The sequence below is a fragment of the Sporobolomyces koalae genome (genome assembly GCF_050403365.1).
Source record: "Sporobolomyces koalae JCM15063 DNA, S_koalae_JCM15063T_v1_ctg57, whole genome shotgun sequence".
Classification (NCBI taxonomy): domain Eukaryota; kingdom Fungi; phylum Basidiomycota; class Microbotryomycetes; order Sporidiobolales; family Sporidiobolaceae; genus Sporobolomyces; species Sporobolomyces koalae.
In genome coordinates this window covers 22,539-42,768 of record NW_027481714.1, presented here as the reverse complement: position 1 = coordinate 42,768, position 20,230 = coordinate 22,539, and the positions used below count along the sequence as shown (strand labels likewise).

Here is a 20,230-nt window from a genome sequence, read left to right as displayed (position 1 = left end):
GATGCCGACCGCTGGCTCGGAGATAAGGATGAGGACGCGGAAGCTTGCGTCCCTCAAACTTTTTTATCTTGAATTGTAGTGTAATGTATACACTGCAAGAGGTCATGTGGAGTCAGTAGTCCGCGCCAGAATAGGTGATCGCGACGTCGAGGCGCGAGCAACATCGGCGGCAACAACCACTCGATCGACCGCGGTCACTGGGCGACGCGACTCCACAAAGGCGCTCTGCGCACAGCTCGACCCTCGCGCACAAGGACGGCCAGACCCGATACGCGGTCGAATCGCATCGTCGACACTGAACACCCAAGACCGCTTCGTCGGACCCTCTCGTCTAATATCGCTCGCCGTCCCACCGGTCTAGATCGCAGCTCGCAATCTGTCTCGATACATACACAGACACGATACAGTGAACACCTCCGAGCCAACTCAACAACGCGAGTGTGACAGCGCGGTTCGCGTGCAACTCCATACGCTTCGCTGTGTCACCTCCCGCAGCGCTTAGCGCGCAATGTCCCACCAGTCACACTCTGGTACGCATACAGCAGATACGCCAGCAGCGCACCTTGCAGCGTCCTCAAACTCCACGATTCGCTCTGTCCCTCATTCAACTTCCGATCAGACACCTCGACAACCCCCGCGCAGGACAGCCAGCGGTAGCCGTACAGACGTCAACATGTCCGTAGGAGATGAGGCGGTTCAAGGTGGTCCCTCCTCCGATCGGGATCGGAGACTCTCCGCGAGTGGAGGCACCCTGGGCGGTCCAGGCGGGCGGGCAGCCGATCCAGGGCAAGGTCAGCACGCAGGAAATGCACCAGGAGGTAGCAGGGCTGCGAGGCAGGAGTCATCCGATCCTGGCTTGGCGGGCAGAGGTGCCGGCGGCTTAGGTGGAGTGCGCTCATCCCGAGGACACCTCGCTCCAATCGACACTCTCCTATTGCCAGGAGGTACATCATCTAGCGGCAGGACATCGCCTCTGGTCTCGTCCCCGACAAGCGCCCATTTCGATCCTTCTCATGCTCCACACCGATCTTCCCTTCTTGCGCATCCTCGACCTCTTGCGCACACGCCCAATTCCTCGAACCCCAACTCGAACCGACAGACTCCATCCCCAACTTTCCCACCGACTCCATCATCCTCAACTTTCCCTCAGCCACGATCAGCCGGCGGTTCGACCTCGCACTCGCATTCGCATTCGCAGTCCCATGCCTCGTCCCGACCAGGCAGTGCTGCTTCGCAGAGTCGAAGAGGCGGTTCTTCTGACAGTCACGAAGTCACTGAGAGACAACGTGAGCGCGGCAGAGGACGAGGCGACTCGGGGGCGAGTGGAGATAGCGAGAGAGGAATCGAGAAGAAACGGAGCGCGAGTCCAACCACTTGTGCCAAGTGTCAGCTGCCGATGACTGGGCAATTTGTGCGAGCTCTTGGCACGGTGTATCATCTCGATTGCTTCCGGTGTCAGGTAGGTCACGCAGACTGTTTCCGAATCACGAGCTGAAAATCCAGCGAGGAACCTCTGACGCATTTGTCCATTCCTTCCAGGATTGCAACAAGATCGTTGCGGCCAAGTTCTTCCCTATCGAAGCCGCCGATGGATCAGGTCGCCAGGTGCCCCTATGTGAAACCGATTACTTCCGGCGGCTGAACCTCCTGTGTTCAAAGTGCGGTGCTGCGCTGAGGGGGAGCTATATCACGGCGCTAGGTGCGGAATCACACGACCGACGTTATAGACGAAGTTGTCGCTAACGCTTCATGTGATCGGGCAGACATGAAATTTCACGTCGAGCACTTCACCTGCTCGGTCTGTCCAACCGTGTTTGGTCCGCAAGACTCGTACTACGAGCATGCTGGATCCGTATATTGTCATTTCCACTACTCGACGAGATTCGCCGTCAAATGTACGGGATGTCGAACGGCGATTCTCAAGCAGTTTGTCGAAATCAACCGGAACTCGATCGACGAACACTGGCACCCCGAGTGCTACATGATACACAAGGCGAGCTTTTATGCCACCCCTGACATTGTGAGCTGGGTATTGACTTTGGATCATTGCAGTTCTGGAACATCAAGCTCGCGCCCACGCCAAAACCGAACCAGGACGCGCTGCCAGCGCCTGTTACCGACACTGCTGCGGTCGTTGGTGCGGAGGCCAGCGAGGATTCGAGTGCGCCGAAATCAGCTACGGTTTCGCCCATTCAGCAACTCGATTACATGGAGCAGGAACAGGCCGAGACGCCGGCGACCCTGAAGGCTCGGCAGAAACACATGGAGGAGCAAGTCTACAGGATCTGGACCATTCTCTCTGCCTTTGAAGAGAGCTCTGCAGCGTGTATCTCGGAAATGCTGCGGCACGTCAGCTCGGGGCACTACATGGACGGCGTCAGGATGGCCGAAAAGTTCGTTTTGCACGTCGAGACGCTGTTCGCCGCAATCGACGATCTGAACAGTGCGTTTCGTACGGCGGGCACTAAAGGTACGATCAGTCGTTTCGCCATCTTGTGCGTATCAGCCCCTGAATGATCTGGTCCCGCAGAGATGTCGCATGTGCGAGAAGCTCGAATGCTCTGCAAGAAAGTCGTCAACTTTTTCATGCTTCTCTCGCACACGCACGAGACTGGGGCCCGCAAAATGTCGATTACTCAAGAATTGCTCTCGCTGGTCACTGGTCTCGCGCATTACCTCAAGATCCTCATTCGCATCGCTCTCACGGCCTCGCTCAGGCTTGAGCGTGAGTTCTCGAACACTACAGCGATAGGAGTCTTCTTAGGTCGCCTCGACCGACTTGCAAGAGATCCCGACGCAAACCGAATGACGAGTCCAACAAGCGAATCATCAGCGAATCGGGAAGGTCCTCCAGGTTCTGGCAATCGCAAAGCCGTCCCCGGAAGCACTTCTTCCGCTAACGAAGGAGGAAAGAGCGCGGTCACGGCAAACGGATCAAACAAGATTCGACCATACGGATACCGGTCGCTCACTCGTGCGGTTGGAACACTCGTCGGTCAAGGCGAGGCAACAACGGATTTGTGCGAAGGATGTCGTTTGACAGTCGAGGAGGAATGTGCTCGACTGGGCACCTCGATCAGATGGCATCTGCCATGCCTCAAATGCCACCACTGCGGAAGAATCGCTTCCAAGGACCAGCTTGCACCAGACTCGCCCCTCTACCAGGACGAGGTCTGGGTCAGAGATTTTGTCTGGGCGGCAATCAGCCGAGGCGAGCAAGGTGAAGGCGACGGCGCATTGTTCTGCAAGCAGTGTGCCAGGCGGGATCGAGGCGGCAGTCTCGAAGACACGACCGATGGATTCGAGTATGTTACGCGCCTGGAACAATACGCTTTCCTGCTCTGCGTCGCTCTGAACAAACTATATGGAAGGCTCAAGCAACGAGGCGTTGTACCAGCCTGTAAGTCCTGCCCCGCCAGGTGATCTTCCCAGGTACGAAATCGCTGACTTGTCTCTGGCGGAGCAGACGACGAACAGCAAGACGCTGCGGAACGGTCACTTTACGACACGTATCGCGACTCGACCGACATTAAGCGCATGAAGTCTGTCCAGCTAGATCGCAAGCTATCGTCGACAACAGCGCGGATACCGAAGCGTTCGACCGTGGTACAATCACCTTCCGGTCGAACAGCCCAAAGCGACGATTCAACGTTCCAGCTCTTTCAGACGAAACCTCCGGTCCCGTCGCGAAAGGACCAGCCTATCGTCGATCCGATTCGCGGTACTGTCATCCCTCGCCCGACTCTGACGCCTATCCCATCAAGCAATCCTCAATCGCTACCGACAACATCCAGTCCCCGGTCTCCTCAGACGCAGCAAATCCAGCCTGGTCAAGCCGATGAAAGACATCGTCCCGCAGCTGCCTCTCCGGCACTTGCTTCAGGTCATCACGCACACAGTCCGTCTCTACAACTGCCACAGAGCGGACCTCATTCGCAGCATGCTGCGTCTACGCCTCAGCGACCAGGCTTCCATCGCGCGACAACCGCTGTTCGTATTGTCGACGAGCAGCCAGACAGCGTGCCACAGCAGGAAGGCCCTGTTCTCGGAGGGACTTCGGAGCCGACGCAAGATGAGGAAGGAATCACGCTCGCCGATTTGCCGAAAGTGATGGAAGCCGAGCAGAAGCGATCCGAGTCCAGACACTACTTCCCAAACAAGCTGCTTTCAGAATTGTCGGCTCTCGAATACTTTATCGTCAAGCACGTTGCTGCTGTGCTTCTTGCCAGCGAGACGAGCGCGCTTCGGGAGGTTGCGCCTCTCGACGACCTGCTCGACATCATTGATGCGAGGAAGAACACATTTTGGGGCAAGCTGTTCAAAGGTGGGAACGAGCAGAAGAAGGTCAAGAAAAAGGGTGAGCGTGTAGTTCGCTTTTTGGTTCTTCTCATTTACTAACTGCCGAGTCACTGGCGATGATAGGAGTCTTTGCTATCCCTCTCGATGTCTTGGTCGAGCGCAATGGTGCCGACTCGATGCATGGAGCTGGTCCGGGATCGCTACGAGTTCCATCATTCGTCGACGATGTCATCTCGGCGATGAAGCAGATGGGTCAGTTGGACCTTTGCGACATTCCACGATCGATTGGCTGACTGACTCTTCAACTCGTAGACATGTCCATCGAGGGCATCTTCCGCAAGAATGGCAACATCCGTCGGCTCAAGGACTTGACTGAAGCGCTCGACCGCGATTCCGGATCTGTCAACCTCTCCGACGACAACCCGGTCCAACTCGCGGCTCTTCTCAAGAAGTTCCTGCGCGACCTGCCAGACCCTCTCATGACGTTCAAGTTGTTCCATCTGTTCATCGCGGCGCAACGCATCGAGGATCCGAATCAACGGAAGAACATTCTGCACCTTTGCTGCTGCCTCATGCCGAAACCTCACCGCGATACGATGGAGGTCCTGTTCGTGTTTCTCAAATGGGTCGCATCGTTCTCACATGTCGATGAGGAGACGGGATCGAAGATGGATCTGCAGAACCTCGCGACCGTCATCTCGCCCAACATCCTATACGCCAAAGGCAAGGATCCAGCGCGAGATGAGAGCTTCTCGGCTGCTCGGGTCGTGCACGAGCTGCTCGAATTGCAAGACGACTTCTGGGAGGTGCCGACCGAATGCTTATCGATTCTCAACGACCAGGAGCTGTTCGCCAACCCTTCGCAGCTCACTTCGAAGGAGATTCTCGCCCGAACAGAGAACCACCTGAACGGTCGAATCGGGCGCGGTGGAGTGTCCATCACGCGAGGAGAAGCTAGTCCAGCGCAGCGGCCAGGCCTTCAAGGTGAGATTCACTTTTTAATGTCATTGTTGCCAGAAGACTGACCTTGCCATGTGCCGCGATCTTCCAGAAGCGTGGTCCGCACCTGCTGTTCCAGGAATGCGACCCATGTCGACCTCTGCGGCGCCTTCCCATCGCAACTTCCAAGAACGTCCTATCTCGTTCTCGGCGCACCCGGGCTCGAACGGACCTCCATTATCTTCGCCGACAGTTCGACATTTCCCTGGCAACCCTTTTGGCCCGACAGTCCTGCCAGTCGACCGCCGAGGCGCGTCTGAGGGGCATTCAGCGGGGCCGGTACGAGGCGAATACCCACAGCCGCCGCCACCACCGTCCAAATCAGGACCACACCCGGCCTCTCATCTTCACAATCCCCAACCACAATACTCGCAAGAGCTACACCAGCATACACGCCAACGCTAGTCGTTGACTCTTCTGAGTATCCCATGTCCTCCCCTCTCGCCTGTGGCAGTACGCCATTTGTCACCCTCGTTTCCACATCTTTCCCACTCGCTCTCTCACGATCTTGTCATATCCTGCAGGCCTTGTTCTCGCCCCGATTGTCTGATACCCGCACGTTCCCAATGCTGTACCCCTCCCCTCCCTCTGCGCTGCACTTAGCTCTGAATACCCCTCCTAACTATCCTGACTTCATGCAACAATCTTGTTCGACCCTGCCATGCAAGAGTCCATCCAGAGGAGAAAGCAACTTGAATCTCGCGCGAACGAGAATATAGATTTCAAATGGCGGTCATAGTGCCGATCCAGCGCCCAGCGCGACTTTCGCAAGTAGATTGGATTTCGGGTCTGACACCATCTCCTCGATCTGGTCTGTCGTCGTGTGCTCGGTGAAACTGCTCTGCGAAACATCGCCATCGCTAGGCTCTATCGCCCTTGCATCGCCTGATCTCGATCGCGCTCCGGTTTCAGTCTCGACTCGTCTCCTCACTCTCAGTCGCAACAAGGTCGCAGACGAACCTACTTGGAAGCACACAAGACACGCTCTAGTCTGTCTCAGGAGGGCACGTAGTTCGACGGTGCGAGCGGGAACCGTTAAGAGTAGCAGCGCCTTCGCTCGAGCTAGATGAAGTTCGCTCGCTATCTCGCGTCTCATCGAATTGACGAATGGCGTAATGGTTACATCGACGTGAGCTCCTCAATCACTGTCCCGTGCGAGCAGCGTCGAATCTGCCTTCGCCTATACTTGCAATTCTCGCGTCCTGACTCCGGAGTTCCGTCCCGATAGTACCGACAACTGAAGAAGCAGATCGGTCGAGCTGAAGACGAACTACTCGAGCTTGAACGGAATGAGAAACCTGGAGAATTGCCGCGTGAAATACAGCAACAGCCGAAACGGCGCGAGACGGTTGACAGCGCCGCCTCAAATGCCTCACCAAGACACGCTGTCGAGGATTACCTAGCTCACGAGGCGGATCTCGAACGAGGCGCAGGCGCAGAAGACTCGGACGACGCGGACGACGAGCGAGTCAAGCTCCCCGACGTCCTGTCAAAATCGCCCGACTCTTACGTTCAGAGCCCGCTCTCGCAGCCCGGGAACGACGTCGAGGTCAACGAAGAGGATGACGATCACTATGGCTCGATAGGAGCTCGACCTCCGACATTGCGGCGTACCTCCGGTCTATCGACCTCCTCACGCGAGCATTCGGACGTTACGACCAAAACTGCGAATGGCCTGATCGCAAAACCACCCAACTCTCGCAAGTCGAGCAAAGCACGACTCACCCGATCAGCAGGAGATCATTTCAAGCCGAACCTCGAAAGCGCCCGTGCAGCGGACGAACGACCGACTCTGAGAAAGTGGAGATTCGAACTCTCGCACAAGAACTCGCTCGAGGAGATTATGGATCGGATACCGACGCAGTCTCAACGCTTCTTCAAGATGACCGACAAAGAGCTCGCCAAAGTGGAAGCGTTCTGGGATGACCGCATGGAACAAGCGTTGAAGCGCTTCGACGAGCTGGGCCAGCAATGGACAGAACTCGCAAGTGCGTCATTCAACTATCTGTCTCACGTTGCAGGTTCTGGATATTGACCGTACACGCGCAAACTAGCTCACAGAAAGGAGTATCACGCGTCACACAATGTCGAGCTGCATGCGCCGAAAGCGCTCAAATCCGTACTGCCGAAACACGCGCACGCCATTCCAGGTTCGGGTCTCGTCAGGCGTACTTTCGCACGCGCATCATCACCCGCAAGCCTACCGTCCGGGATAGACGGCGAGCAAGCTCGATCCGACGGAAGCGAGGACTCGCGCAAATCGGCAAGGAACAATCCGGCTTCAAAACCGCTCGCAGCTCTGCAACACGGTCGTCCCGAAGAGTACACTCAGGCTCGGAGCAAGTTGAAGCTCGCCAGTAAGCCCAGCACGAAATTTAGATCCGAGGTGAATATCCTGACCTGAACCTTTTCATAAGCTTTCGAGTTCTACCGCTATCTCGGCATGCTCAAGAGCTACCGAGTCCTGAATAGGACAGGGTTCGCCAAAGCGGCAAAGAAGTTTGAGAAAGTCACCAGCATCCCATGCGCCCTCCAGTACAAGCCCAAAATCGAGAACAGTCGTTTCGTGTCTTCCTCGGACCTCGATGATCTGATCCGAAAGACAGAGGATGCCTTTGCGAGCGTTTTTGAGCATGGAAACCGCAAGAAAGCGCTCGAGCGATTGCGCGACTTTGGCAAAAAGCGAAACCACCATTTCGCGGCCTGGAGGGCCGGAATGTTGATGGGCAGTGCTTTGCCGCTCATGATCCAAGGTCTTGTGATCAGTGCGTGATGTTCTCTGTCAAGTCTTTGTGGACTCATATTGATGCGATGTACTTTGACCGAATCAGGCTGGCAGCCTAGAACCCGGGCCGAGATTCCGTACTGGGCAGCCCTCTTGCAGCTCTTCGGCGCATGCTATCTCCCGATCTTTTTCACTTTGGCGTTCTTCATCAACTTGGCGACTTGGAATCACGGTCGCATCAACTATGTTTTGATTTTTGAGCTAGATGTCAGTCCAAGACTAGTGTTCCTCTTTTTTGAAAGCGAAGCTGACCTACTTTCCTGTTCAGGTTCGAAACAAGCTTGACTACCACCAATTCCTCGAGGTCAGCATCCGTTCTTGCATTTCTTGCTGCTGCGATGTTCAAGCTGACATGTCGCACCGACAGATCCCGGCACTGTTCTTCTTCATCCTCTCGCTGTTCTTTTGGGCCGCATTCTCGAATTTCTGGCCAGATCACATCTCGCCGTCGTCATACCCGCTCGCATGGCTAGTCATCGTCCTCGTCCTCCTTTTGTGTCCTTTGAATTTGTTCTACGCATCTGCGCGATGGTGGATGGCCCGTTCTATGGCTCGGGTGTTCTCGTCTGGAATTGTCGCGGTCAGGTTCAGGGATTTCTTCCTCGGAGACGAGCTCAATTCGATCTATTATTCGGTTCGAATATCTTCCCTTTATCTTCAGGTTTAATGCCGGCACTAACTCTCAACGAGAATCCACAGATCTACAATCTCGGCTTTTTGTACTGTACCTACAGCAAAGGCTGGCCCGACAACGCTCAATCGATCTGTTCTACGAACAAAACTTGGACAAGCGCCGTTCTCGCATCACTACCGCCATTCTTCCGTCTAGGCCAATCGATTCGCCGTTACATAGATTCGGATGGCTTGACGTGCGTCTGTCTGTAGCTTCCCGTCTCCTCGCGTTTCGAAGACATTGACCTTTAACTGCCTGCAGCTTGCATCTCATGAACGCCGGCAAATATTCAGCGACAATCACGTACTTCTGGTTCTACTTTAATTGGAGGATCGATTTTACTCGGCACGAGACGAGCGACCCTTGGCGATTCGCACTGTTCATCGTCTTTGCAACAATCAACTCGCTCTACGTCGCGACATGGGGTTCGCGTTCATTCCCTCCTCGCCTTTGACTTTCTACCGGGTACTGACGGTTCTGGTTCTGACAGACATCTTGCTCGATTGGTCTCTGGGCAAGAGGAACCCGAAACATCCGTACTTGCGCGCCGAACTCGGATTCTTCAAAGACAACTGGTGGCTCTACTACGTCTTTGCAGTCGTCAACTTCATCCTCCGCTTCTCTTGGGTGCTCTACCTCGCTCCGCATCCGAGTCCTGCTGTACAAAGTTACATCATCGCCCTCGTCGAGGCCTCGAGGAGGATCATGTGGAATACTTTCCGGTAAGATTTCGTTTCCCACTTCTGAAGCCCACCTCCCCTCTTCTCTCGCCTCAAAACGCTGATGGCAGAGACTTTCTTGGATTTGGGCAGTGTCGAAGCCGAACACATCGGCAACCGAGATGGTTACCGAGTCACTCGAGACGTTTCCTTGCCCTACGTGACGGCTTCGTCGCCTGAAGCAGGAGGACAACTCGCGCTCGGAGACGATGAAGACGATCCTGCATTGCCGATCCAGAAACGCATCTTCAACAGTTTGCATCGGCTTCACCGTTCGATCGTACAGAACCTCGAACCCGTCATCGATGGGATCGTTACGCATACGGGATGGAGACGCAAGATTTGGCCTAGGAACAAGAGAGCAGGGAAAGGATCCAACGATGACGACGACGACGACGATGATGGTGTCGAGGACAACGAAATGGGAGATCGAGGCAGCATTCCCGGCGGTTCAGACTCTGCGCCGAACCGACAGAGATCGAGACAACCTTCGGATGCGGTCACGACGACTATACAGAAGAAAGGTGCGACCGATCTGAAGACTCGACGCAAAAAACGGAGGAACCTTGAAGACGGTGGAGACAGTCCTTCGTCTTCCGAAGCAGAGGACTCAACACACGACATTGCTCTCGACTCGACCGAAGGCGCTCGGAAACCCGAGACGGAGAAGTTTGACGAGAATCAGTTGACAGGTCAGAACACGAGGAGAAGGCTCGACAGTGATGATGAAGAAGATGAGGTCGAAGCAGAAGCCGAGCTCAGGAGTCAGGACGCTCACACGGCAACGGCAGACGAAGCGATGAAGGAAGAAATGAGGGATGCCGAACGAATGCGCAATGCGTCTATGCACGACTAAACATTATGTGGCTCGAACACTTGGCTTGTATGAATATTTTGTGGCTGTTCCCTACATATAACAAGGGGTACACACAACGCAGTTTTTGTTTGTTTGCAAAGCAAATCGTTTCTTGTCATTCTCGAAAATGCTTGAGTCTACTCGGTTTTGCCCATCTCGTCCCGCTCTCGTGCAAGTCGTGTCGCTCGCATCTGCCCAAGTGCCTTTTTGCCACTCAACACGATCACCAGTGCGATCGCACCAAAGTATGGCAGGGTCGGGATCAGGCGCAGTTGAACCCAGTACACGACGAGGAGCGCCTCGAACGAAACGAGCGAGAGGAGCAAAACTGTCTGAGCGACCGTCGGGGATCGGAGAGACAGTGATGGTTTCAAGTGGAAGAACTTGAGGACAAAAAGAAAAGAGGCCAATGAGCTTCGAGGACCATATTTCCGGAATTCAAAGTGAACTCACGATCGAGAGCAGAGCGATCCAAGGTGACAAGACCAAACCAAGTCCAAGCAGGCTCACGACTGAATTGACTTGCTTTTCGGCTCCTCGGAACGTCCAATCGATCCGAGGCTGTTGCGAGTACTTCTCGACCTGCCAGTGCGCCGGCAAGTCTTCATTCGGAGGATAAGGGAACGGGAGCACGAGGTCGTTTGCGAGTTTGAACGTGCCTAGAGGGATTGACAGGCCTCGATGTTTCGGGTCTCCGAGGAGGAGAGTGGCAGAGATGGAAGCTCGCGAAAGCGAGAGGAGCGAAGTTGGAGCTTTCGAGAGATCCTATTACCCCTTTCGAGCGTCAGCTCTTGCACGCATTAAGAGTCAGAACACGAGGTATGATAGACTGACGAGCTCCCATCTCGCTTTGCCGGTACTCCGCACCTTGACGACCGAAGCATACTGTCGTCCATACTCTTTCTGTTCCTCGTGATCGACGGGTTGCCAGCTCACCACCGCCTGGTGTGGTTGTAACGGCACACCAGAGTCCTCGTCCTGAACCTGGAACGAGAGTTTGATCGTGTCGGTGGCCGAAAGGACGAGGTCCCGCAGTCGAGGCGAAGGGCTCGCGCTAGACGAGAACCTAAGCTCCCGCGGGCAAGGAACCGGATCAGTATCATCGCTATCGCTACATCCGTATCGGCAGGAGGAAGTGCCGAGTATTGACTGACGTGGCCGAGTGAGACGCGCTCGAGGCGACGGAATCCACAATCGAGAGCTTGCCCTGAGTGACGCTGATCGTCGCCGTTGTGAGATGTGCACATGCTGCGAGCGCCAGCAAGACCAGCGGTCGGAACATGGTCGGTTATTCAAGCCGAGACGGCGAAGCGAATGGGACGGAGATCAAGCGGTGCCGCGACTGCCCGCAGCCCAACGCAGCCGCATATTTCACCAAGTTTCATCTCAATCCGCTCACTTTGCCGAAGAAGGACGTCCAAGAGATTACAGTATCAATCACAGCGCCGACCGAAACAAAGAAGGCGCCCAAGGCTTCCGCCAAGTCTGTCGAGTGGGGAGGCATCTCGGATCAGATGGACTGGTCGCGTCGGCCGCGATCGCTCAGTAGATGCCTGATGGAATACGAGCATCATCGCCTAATTGCTCTGCTGATTCAAGCTCAGTCCAACCCAGGCCACCACCCCTCGTGTTCTGGTCACATGTCGAGTTCGATAGCCTACATTCTCGACTAAATGGGCTACTTGAGAGTGTAAGTGTGTCAGCCTTTACTTTCAGTCCATATTCCGTGCCCGGAATTGCGAAAAGGACGGCTCATCAAGCAGAGTAGAAAGGAGTCTTCAGCTATGAAATCTCGTATGCAGTACCCTCTGCACCTCTCCATATCGTAATGGGCTCTTGCGGTTCTATCGACTAAGCGAACAGCTTGACTTTGAAGCCGCATTCACTTTCACAGCAGGGATCACTACAATCGGCGTGCCTTGAATTTGCGCCTATTCCGACTCTTCCTCGCTTGTCGGATCACGTATCCCGTCTTGTTCTCCCTCTGTTCGAGGAGACGTCCTATCAAACCATTGGTCGCTGAAAATTCATTCTTTGCTTCGTTTTCTGGTGGCAAACCTGAGCAAATCCCTAGGTAGCGCCCGCAAGACTCGGAGTGATGCATTCATGGCTGTCGTTCCGCATGCCGTGTGTTCGATCTCTGTGTCCCGATTGTCTATCGGACGATCTCGATTGATCCGCGTCAAGTATTGTCCTTCTTCTCGACCTTCATGGTCTTTCATTCTCGGCATGTTCGAAAGACTGGCGACTCGACAGACGCAGGAACGGAAGACAACCCTGATTCTCGTTACCATTTGATCAGCCCGCCACTGGCAGAGTTTCGGACTGACTTAATTCAGGCGAATGTACGAATGTGACAGCAGAGAACATTGCGTTCAATCGCACGAGTCGCGCGAGCGCTAGCGAGAGAAGCGAGAAAATGACGTTTGCGCCTGAGGTCCGTTCGCGCGCGCGACGATCCCCGCACAACGAGAACCAGTCGTCCCTTCCTCACTGATCCACAGCCAATTGCCTCAACCCCCCGCTCCTGATCATTCGTACAGCCCGCTGTGCACGGCCTCTACCGCGAAACCCCGTCGCGCAAACTAGCGCAATGCTGTTCGACTGCGAGCTCTTCGAGATACTGTTGCGGAGATTCGATCTCGACACAATCCTTGCTCTCGCTTCGGCGAGCAAGAAAGCGAGAGACTTGATCAGAGCCGGCGTCCCGGACTACGCGACTTTTGTCCAGCGTCGACATGCCGGCGAGATCAGCATGAAACTCTTCGGGTGGGTGCTTCAACTGCAATTGCGTCGCCTCAGCCGCCAACAAAGGCGATAGTTCAGCGATGGTATGCGGACAAATGGCCTTTTGGCCCGGCGCTGCCCGCCAGGCTCGCATCGGTCGGGTCGACGCGGCTCGAAGAGGGCCTTCGAGCGAGAGGCGCAAATGTGATCTTTGAACTGTTGGCTCTCGACTGGGACCAGCTGTTCCGAGTTAATCTCGACCGCGGTAGGTTGACTCCATGCACGGTCCGTGCCGAGGTGGAGATTCCGACTGACCCCCCCACTTGCCTGTTTCAGCTATACTTGTCTGCAAACCTTGTGTGGTCGCCACCGTCGTTTTTCTCGCCACCTCACTCGAATTCGTCCAAAAGGTGAAGGGTGACACCAGTGCCGTCTTTCTGCTCCCTCTTCAAGACTTGGCGGAAATCGTGGCCCACATCCTCTCGTAAATCCCCGCGGCGCCGTATTCCTTGCTGCAACCTGGCTTGGATTCTCGTGCTGGCCTGAAGATTTCGACTGCGACGCGCTCGTCGGTACGGAAAAAGTGGCCGGCTGGTATACGTTTGACGGACTTTACGTCGGCTGGACAATCAGTTGGGCCGGACGCTGGTCGATGTACGTACGGGAATTTGATGAGACCCTCGAGTCGTCTAGCAAATCTCGGCCGTCGATGGACTATCTCAAGAAACGTGTTCGTTCGAACAAGGACGAATCCCTGGATTACATTGACGTATGCAGACCTCGACTCTTGGCGAACGCGCCAGACTTCGCGGTTCAGTCGTACGGTATACAGTCACTCTTCGAGACCTTCTGTATTGTTGCGCAAAGCGCCTTCGCTCCCAGGACTGCAGCGGCGAAGACGATAAGCGCTTTGCCTTCGCTCAGGGTGAATCCGCTTGTTCGCCCCTACACAGGTTTCAATCTCGATGTACCGGCAACCCTCCATCGGGGCGAACAGGCGACTTCGTCCTAGGCGAAGGCATAGCTCTGATGGTTTTCGCTGCCGCACTCCCGGGGATGAACGTCTTCTGCGCAACAATGCAAAGCGTTTCGAAGAGCGACTGGATGCCGTACGACTGGATCGCGGAGTCTGGCGCTTTTGCCAGGAGTCGAGGTCTGCATACGTCAATGTAATCCAGGGATTCGTCCTTGTTCGAACGAACACGTTTCTTGAGATAGTCCATCGACGGCCGAGATTTGCTAGACGACTCGAGGGTCTCATCAAATTCCCGTACGTACTTAGGGTTGCAGCCTGGTATCGTGATTCAAGTACAGCTTTCTACGTCGAGACCAGCGGGGTCGATGTCCTGTGTTTGCATGTGCAGGCAACAGAGTCAGTCAGTGCTGTCAATCTACGCTGGCAACGAGATCGATTTCGTGAATTTTGCGACGGACTGCGTATTGCTCAAAAAAGTCCGCCAAGATCGTTGACGGCTTGAGTTTCCTGGTGGCCAATGTGGCTTTCACCTTGCGGAGGTGATCAACCAAAGCATTGTGCTGAATCTCTACATACATAGGACGCAGTCAATCAGCCGCTTTGATAGCAATCTGAGAACAAGCGGAGAAGCATACTTCTGTTCGGCAAGCGTGCAAGCACTGATTCATGTTTCGTCGTGGCTGTATGGTTGATGATGCATCAGCACCTGGTGTATACTGCGCGGAAGATTATCGAGATCACATGTTTCTCCTGCAGTGGTTCGTTGACGTTTGTGTTGTGGACCTTCATCATCCGATTCTCCGGCTAGTTTGGATTTGACGTCAGCTCTCCGCAGACCGCGATAGTCGAGCCGGACGTTGTGGGTGTCTAGACTCACACTTGACTTGGCCGCTATTGTCAGCGCGAGCCATGCGCACCTTTTTCACGAAATCGGAAATCCGGCCGGCTACAGTGAGCGTTGGGCGTCCTGCAAGGAGCAACGGCTCCACATCGGTGTACGTCTTCCGGCCAACGATAAAATGGTAAGGCGGAGCGGCATAAATCGAACCATGGATGCTTTCATCGCCGAGTGGCTGTTAGTCCATAAGAGGCGTGTAAGCGATTCCCAAAGCTTGATTCCCGTTGATAGAGGCTCCGACGTACCGGAACGTCGCCGTCCTCGATGGCATCAGCCAGCAGCTTCTCGTCGAATTTGATGTTGATGTGCCTCCTTTTGTCGTTGATATTCGCGTGGAATCGGTTGCTTGCAGAGGAGACAGTGCCCAGGAGACTATGCGAGTAGTCAGAAGCGAACGAGTGAAAGTAGAGACTGTGGATAAGAGTGGGAGAGGCCATCGACCCTCGTGGAGCGGAGATCATCGTGCGGTCATCGTGCGGACGAACCTCCTGAACCCCAGGCGCATACGTCATATTCTCCTTGTTCTCGCTCTCGCGAACGCACACACCTCTTTGACTGCGACATTCGCGCATAGATTTGTTTGAATCGAGTTCGGAGCTCTCGTAGGGGCGGGCTGATCGAATGCTAACCGCCTCTAGGCTGCTTCAGTTTGGTTGCCAATCCACTAGACATGCCGAGAATGAAACACCATGAAAGACGAAAAGAAAGAATCGTCAGCAAGACTAGCGGTCGGAACATGCTCGAGTGAAATCCAAGTCGAGAGGGTCGGCCGAATGGGACACAAGATCCAAGCGGAGCGGTGCCGCGACCGCGCACAGCTGTATTGATAATTTTGCTCTCGCAAAGTTCCCTCTCAACACGCTCACTTTGCTATCGTAGGACGTTCATGAGGTTGTCGGTAAGCGGAGCGGCTTCGATTCAAACATAGTCGAGTTCTTGCAATTCCTTTCATCTACAGAGCTCTTTCGACGAACGACTGAATCACGCCCTCGACGGTGACGGGATATTCGACCAATTCGACCGTGTTGTCTCCGACGATCTTTGTGTTTGGTTGAACAAAGATCTTGCGAGCGAGCTTTTTTTCTGCACAAAGCGAGAGGTGATACGGGTTCAGCTTGTCCGACAGAGTAGAACGCCCACAAGAGACTTTAAGTCGTACTCAGAACGAGAGGTCTCAATTCGTCGATCCACTCCTGACTCGGTTTCGTCAACTTGTTGAAGAACTCTTCAGCTCCACGTCGGTCTCCGGTCGATTTGCGAGTTTGAATCTCGAGCAAAAGATTGCCCATGACTTCTTTCGATTGCGACAAGATGGTGGATCGATCGACTCGAGCGAACGCGTCGACGAGTTCTCCATTGTCCGATCGGACAAATTCGATTGAAGCGAGCTTGTGTTCAATCAACCAGTTCGTGACTAGTGCACACACGCGCAAAATGAGGGAAAAAGAGTTAGTACAGAGATCAAGAGGGCGTCAGATCGACCGTTCTTGAAATCGCTTACTTCCGAGACGAGCCTGAGAGATTTTACAGACCACATCCGTCAGCAGGAGATCATCAAAAGGGTAGTCCGTGTACTCACTCGCATGTGAGCCTGTTCCGTAACATCCTTGACCGGGTCATAGAATTCGAGCGCTCTCTAATTGAAGAGTCACAGACCAAGGTGCGTCAGTTGCTGCTGCTGCTGAACGATCGCTCGGAAAAAGATCCAGAAACGGACGATACCAGCTCGAACCATGACGAGGAAACTCCAGTACGTGCAATCGTCCTTGTCTTGTTGAGACTTGTACCCAAAGATCTCAAGGATCTCGGGGTTCGAAGCGAGGTACATTGCGACGGCTTCTGCGCGACATTCTTCCATCGAAGAGCTGATCGGTCCCATACGAGATCCGTAGGTCTCACCTAGTTTTTCGATTTTGGACTCCCCCTGTGTCAGCTCATGATGGATACGGGCCGGATTTGACCCGGAGGAGAAGGCGGTGAGAGTGAAGAGCAGCGTACCAAACTTGTACCAGCTGTCAATCGGTTTGCCAGTCAAAGGGTTGATGATGGCTTTGGGATCAAATGGCAGAGAACCATCCTGGTTCTCCTGGAACAACCTTCCCGTTCCGTGACCCAACAGCCTGTTCGTGATCCCTTGTAATCAGTAATCAGTATGAGACTATCTGGCGATGAGAAGCCCGTGATACGTACTCGTGATTGGCGACTTGAACTTCGAACGCTCGGTCAGACCAGATGTTGTGAGCATCCCGTTCTTCGGGTCGAATGAAGGTGACTGGCTCGTTCGGAGCTTTGGCGGATAGGATGTTGGAGAGCGAGACGTTCTTGTATCCGTTTGCTTCGCGAACGTCGTGGTCTGTATACCATGAATCGGTTAGTCAGCTACGGTTTGGAAGAGCGACGGCTGGGCAAATGAAAACCACAGCTGTTAGCCATAGAACTGTCAGTCAGCTACGGTTCGGAAGGATGCTGGCCAAATAAAAACCACAGACTGTAAACCATAAAACCGTCAATCAGCGACGGTCCGGAAGAACGATGCTGGCCAAATAAAACGCGCCTTAGGAAGGTTCACGCCCGCTGGTATGCCTCCTGTAGCAAAGCTGAGTATCTCGATGGCAGCGAAGACCGGTCGAGTGAATTTAGAAACTGATTTGTTGAAGAATCGGGACATTTCGGGGGAGGTGGTATGGTTTGGTATGGACACCATGCACAGTCAAGAGGGAATCGAGAGGAGTCAGGATGTGGACACCATGCGCGTTCGAGAAGGAATCGAGACAAGTCAGGAAACGTGAGATGATCTGGAAGGACGTATTGCGCACTGACCCTCGAAATCCTTGCCCCATGGCAGATCCTTGATGAGCTGCTCGGCTCGGTCTACTAGCGTGTTGAACTGAATGGCCAACCATACATCAGTACGTTGCAAAATGGACGAGTGGAAGCTCAATCCCTTCACCTTGCGCGACTGTTCTTTGTTGACGATCGCTACGAACCCTTCCCACTCGGCTCTCGATCCAGAAGGGTCGACGTAATCTTCAATGAAGCCAATGTAATTCTCGACATTCGGTGCCCCGTCGTGGACCCACTTTGCCGAACCTTCCTTGTGAGCATCAATGCTCCCCGTTCTGAACGACTCTTGGTAATCTCGCAACATGGCCTGGCGATTGTCATCTCCTGCATACTTGCGAGCTTGTTCGAGTGCTTCATTGACTTTGGCGAGACATTCAGAGTAATCGCCGAGCTGGATATGCAATTCGAACGAGTGCTTGTCCGATTTGATCGGAGACTTGGGCAATTTCGTGTTTGACGAGTCGACCGAAGCGATCAGGAGCGTGAACGACGAGTCCGAGTTCTTGGTCAAACGCGTGTTGAGGGTCGAGATGTTGTTCTCAGTGCACACTTCCTGAACTGCCTCGATCTCGGCTTTCGTGGGTTTCAGGTCTCCAGGGTAGTACGAAGAGACGTGACCGTCTGCGGGAAAGCCGATCGAGAGCGATTCCGAGGGAGACAACGAGTAGATGGTCGACGAGAGCGAGTCGAACAGAGGCAATGCGGTCGAGGCGCGAGGCGAAGCTTGTACGATCGAGCGGAACGATTCAACAGAGCAGCGAGGGACAAACTTGGTCGCACCGAATGACTTGTAGTTGGACAAGTTGGACAAGACCTGGGGGATCGGGTACGTGCGGGTCAGGAATTTTGGTACGCTGTTGCGGTCCGAGACGAAAAGACAGACCTGAGCGCAGTAGGCAAGAGTCGCGTCCCAGTCTTCCTGACCAACTCGAGACTCGGCCTTGAGCTGTTCGAGGTCGGCGAGCTGGTGTTGGGATGCATGCGAAAAGGTCGCAACGATCAAATCGTGCAACTGTTCCGAAAACTCGGTCGTCTGCCTCATGATGATCCTGCCTCCAGCCCAGCATGCTTGGCTCATCCAATGCGAGTAGAGTTCTGATCAACCCCCCAGGGAAGAAGCGTCAGCAAACCCCCACCTTGGCGTATTCGAAGCAGGAAAGCGACCGACTCTCTTGCTCAGTCAAGCCGTTGAAGCTGTCCTTGATCTTGAGTGAGCACACAGGTGGGTTCGCATCGGCGAGGTAGCGCGCGTCAGTGTGGGAAGCCATGGTTCTCGAGGTTGAAACGGCGTAAGGGGTTGGAGTTGGAAATCGCAGTCGTGTGTGTGGGATCGAGCGTCTGCCAAGAGCTGCAGCGATTCGAGGACTCAACACGCTAGCGAGCATGCAAAGACCGCGTGATGATGCAGCAGCATCATTCGAGACCTCGCGGGTTTCCTTTCATCCTTCCGAACGTCCGTACGGTCCGGTCCGGCTTCCTTTCTATCCCTTGACCGTCCCTCACGCATGCTACTACGTACCCTCTCCCAACGTCGAGTCGTACCACCTCGACCCTGGGTAGCGATTCGGCATGTCTCGACGAATGCGGTGTCGACGACTCGACCTCCTCGGCTCGACGCACTCTCGACGCAAGAAGACATGCAAACAGCTCGCGACTGGATCGAACAATTCAAGAAACTACCCACTTCAGAATGGCCCAAACGTGAGTTTCATCCCGAGTTAACCGCTCGTCCTCGACAGTTCTTCGTTAAATTCGAACGTTTGGATTAGATACGTATGAAACCTCGTTCGCAAGGTCGAGCGGTCCAGGGGGTCAACACGTGAATCGCACCCTCTCAAAAGCGATCCTGAGATTCCGATTACCATCTCCAACCCTCCTCCCTGCTTACGTCGTCACGAACCTGTCTCAAACCTGTCCATACTATTCCCGTACACCACCTTCGATCCTCGTTTCGGCATCGACGAGTCGTTCGCAACAAGACAACCTCGAAGAATGCTTCGACAAGGTCAAATCGGTCATCTTGCAAGCTTCGCAAGCAGGATTGGTTGGGACGACAAGTTCGCAACAGAGAGAACGGGTACGAGGTTTGGTCAACAAGGAAAAGGCCAAACTCGAGAAGATCAAGAAGCAGAGGAAAGATGTCAAAAGTTCGAGGGGCAAAGTTCGAGGCTGGGAATGATGAATCCCGAGAAAGAACGATTACTTTGTGCCAACAGGTGAGTTTTTCCGTAGTTCTGAAAAGGTCTATACCGTATTCACAAGGGAAACACTACGCGCAGGAATTCACGTTCCTCTGGTCCCAACTCGCAAATCCGCTTTCCCTGCCCTTCAGCCGAGGAGTTTCTCCCTGCTCCTCGTAGGTCAAGACCCTCTTCAGAAGCGCCTGCAATAGGCTGTTTGCCTTGAGCACCAGCATACGAGGAAAACCTGTACAAGTCCGGGGAAGAATCTCGG

The 20,230-nt window shown here is 54.4% G+C and overlaps 5 protein-coding genes across 5 annotated transcripts; 3 read left to right on the top strand and 2 right to left on the bottom strand.

The window, feature by feature from the left end:
* Positions 1–673: 673 nt before the first annotated feature.
* JCM15063_006480 (uncharacterized protein) lies at positions 674–5,703 on the top strand (the record flags this gene model as incomplete). Its single annotated transcript, XM_076681156.1, has 9 exons — positions 674–1,459; positions 1,540–1,699; positions 1,764–1,993; positions 2,053–2,470; positions 2,531–3,400; positions 3,467–4,357; positions 4,423–4,551; positions 4,612–5,283; positions 5,351–5,703. 9 exons carry the CDS (start codon positions 674–676, stop codon positions 5,701–5,703), a joined length of 4,509 nt encoding a protein of 1,502 aa, XP_076531719.1.
* A 661-nt stretch (positions 5,704–6,364) lies between these two features.
* Positions 6,365–10,331, top strand: SYG1 (Syg1p; the record flags this gene model as incomplete). The annotated part of the gene is made up of 11 exons (XM_076681155.1): positions 6,365–6,427; positions 6,527–7,286; positions 7,353–7,655; positions 7,716–8,063; positions 8,130–8,290; positions 8,352–8,387; positions 8,451–8,717; positions 8,783–8,952; positions 9,018–9,181; positions 9,247–9,478; positions 9,569–10,331. The coding sequence occupies 11 exons, from the start codon at positions 6,365–6,367 to the stop codon at positions 10,329–10,331; spliced, it is 3,267 nt and encodes a 1,088-aa protein (XP_076531718.1).
* A 137-nt stretch (positions 10,332–10,468) lies between these two features.
* JCM15063_006478 (uncharacterized protein) lies at positions 10,469–11,613 on the bottom strand (the record flags this gene model as incomplete). Its single annotated transcript, XM_076681154.1, has 4 exons — positions 10,469–10,714; positions 10,785–11,096; positions 11,166–11,397; positions 11,486–11,613. 4 exons carry the CDS (start codon positions 11,611–11,613, stop codon positions 10,469–10,471), a joined length of 918 nt encoding a protein of 305 aa, XP_076531717.1.
* Positions 11,614–15,884: 4,271 nt separating this feature from the next.
* On the bottom strand, positions 15,885–19,044 carry JCM15063_006477 (dipeptidyl-peptidase III; the record flags this gene model as incomplete). The annotated part of the gene is made up of 12 exons (XM_076681153.1): positions 15,885–16,015; positions 16,092–16,346; positions 16,434–16,446; positions 16,512–16,568; positions 16,650–16,831; positions 16,931–17,052; positions 17,123–17,285; positions 17,483–17,575; positions 17,753–17,819; positions 17,883–18,590; positions 18,660–18,871; positions 18,945–19,044. 12 exons carry the CDS (start codon positions 19,042–19,044, stop codon positions 15,885–15,887), a joined length of 2,103 nt encoding a protein of 700 aa, XP_076531716.1.
* Positions 19,045–19,281: 237 nt separating this feature from the next.
* On the top strand, positions 19,282–19,955 carry PTH4 (Pth4p; the record flags this gene model as incomplete). The annotated part of the gene is made up of 2 exons (XM_076681152.1): positions 19,282–19,477; positions 19,546–19,955. 2 exons carry the CDS (start codon positions 19,282–19,284, stop codon positions 19,953–19,955), a joined length of 606 nt encoding a protein of 201 aa, XP_076531715.1.
* Positions 19,956–20,230: the final 275 nt, after the last annotated feature.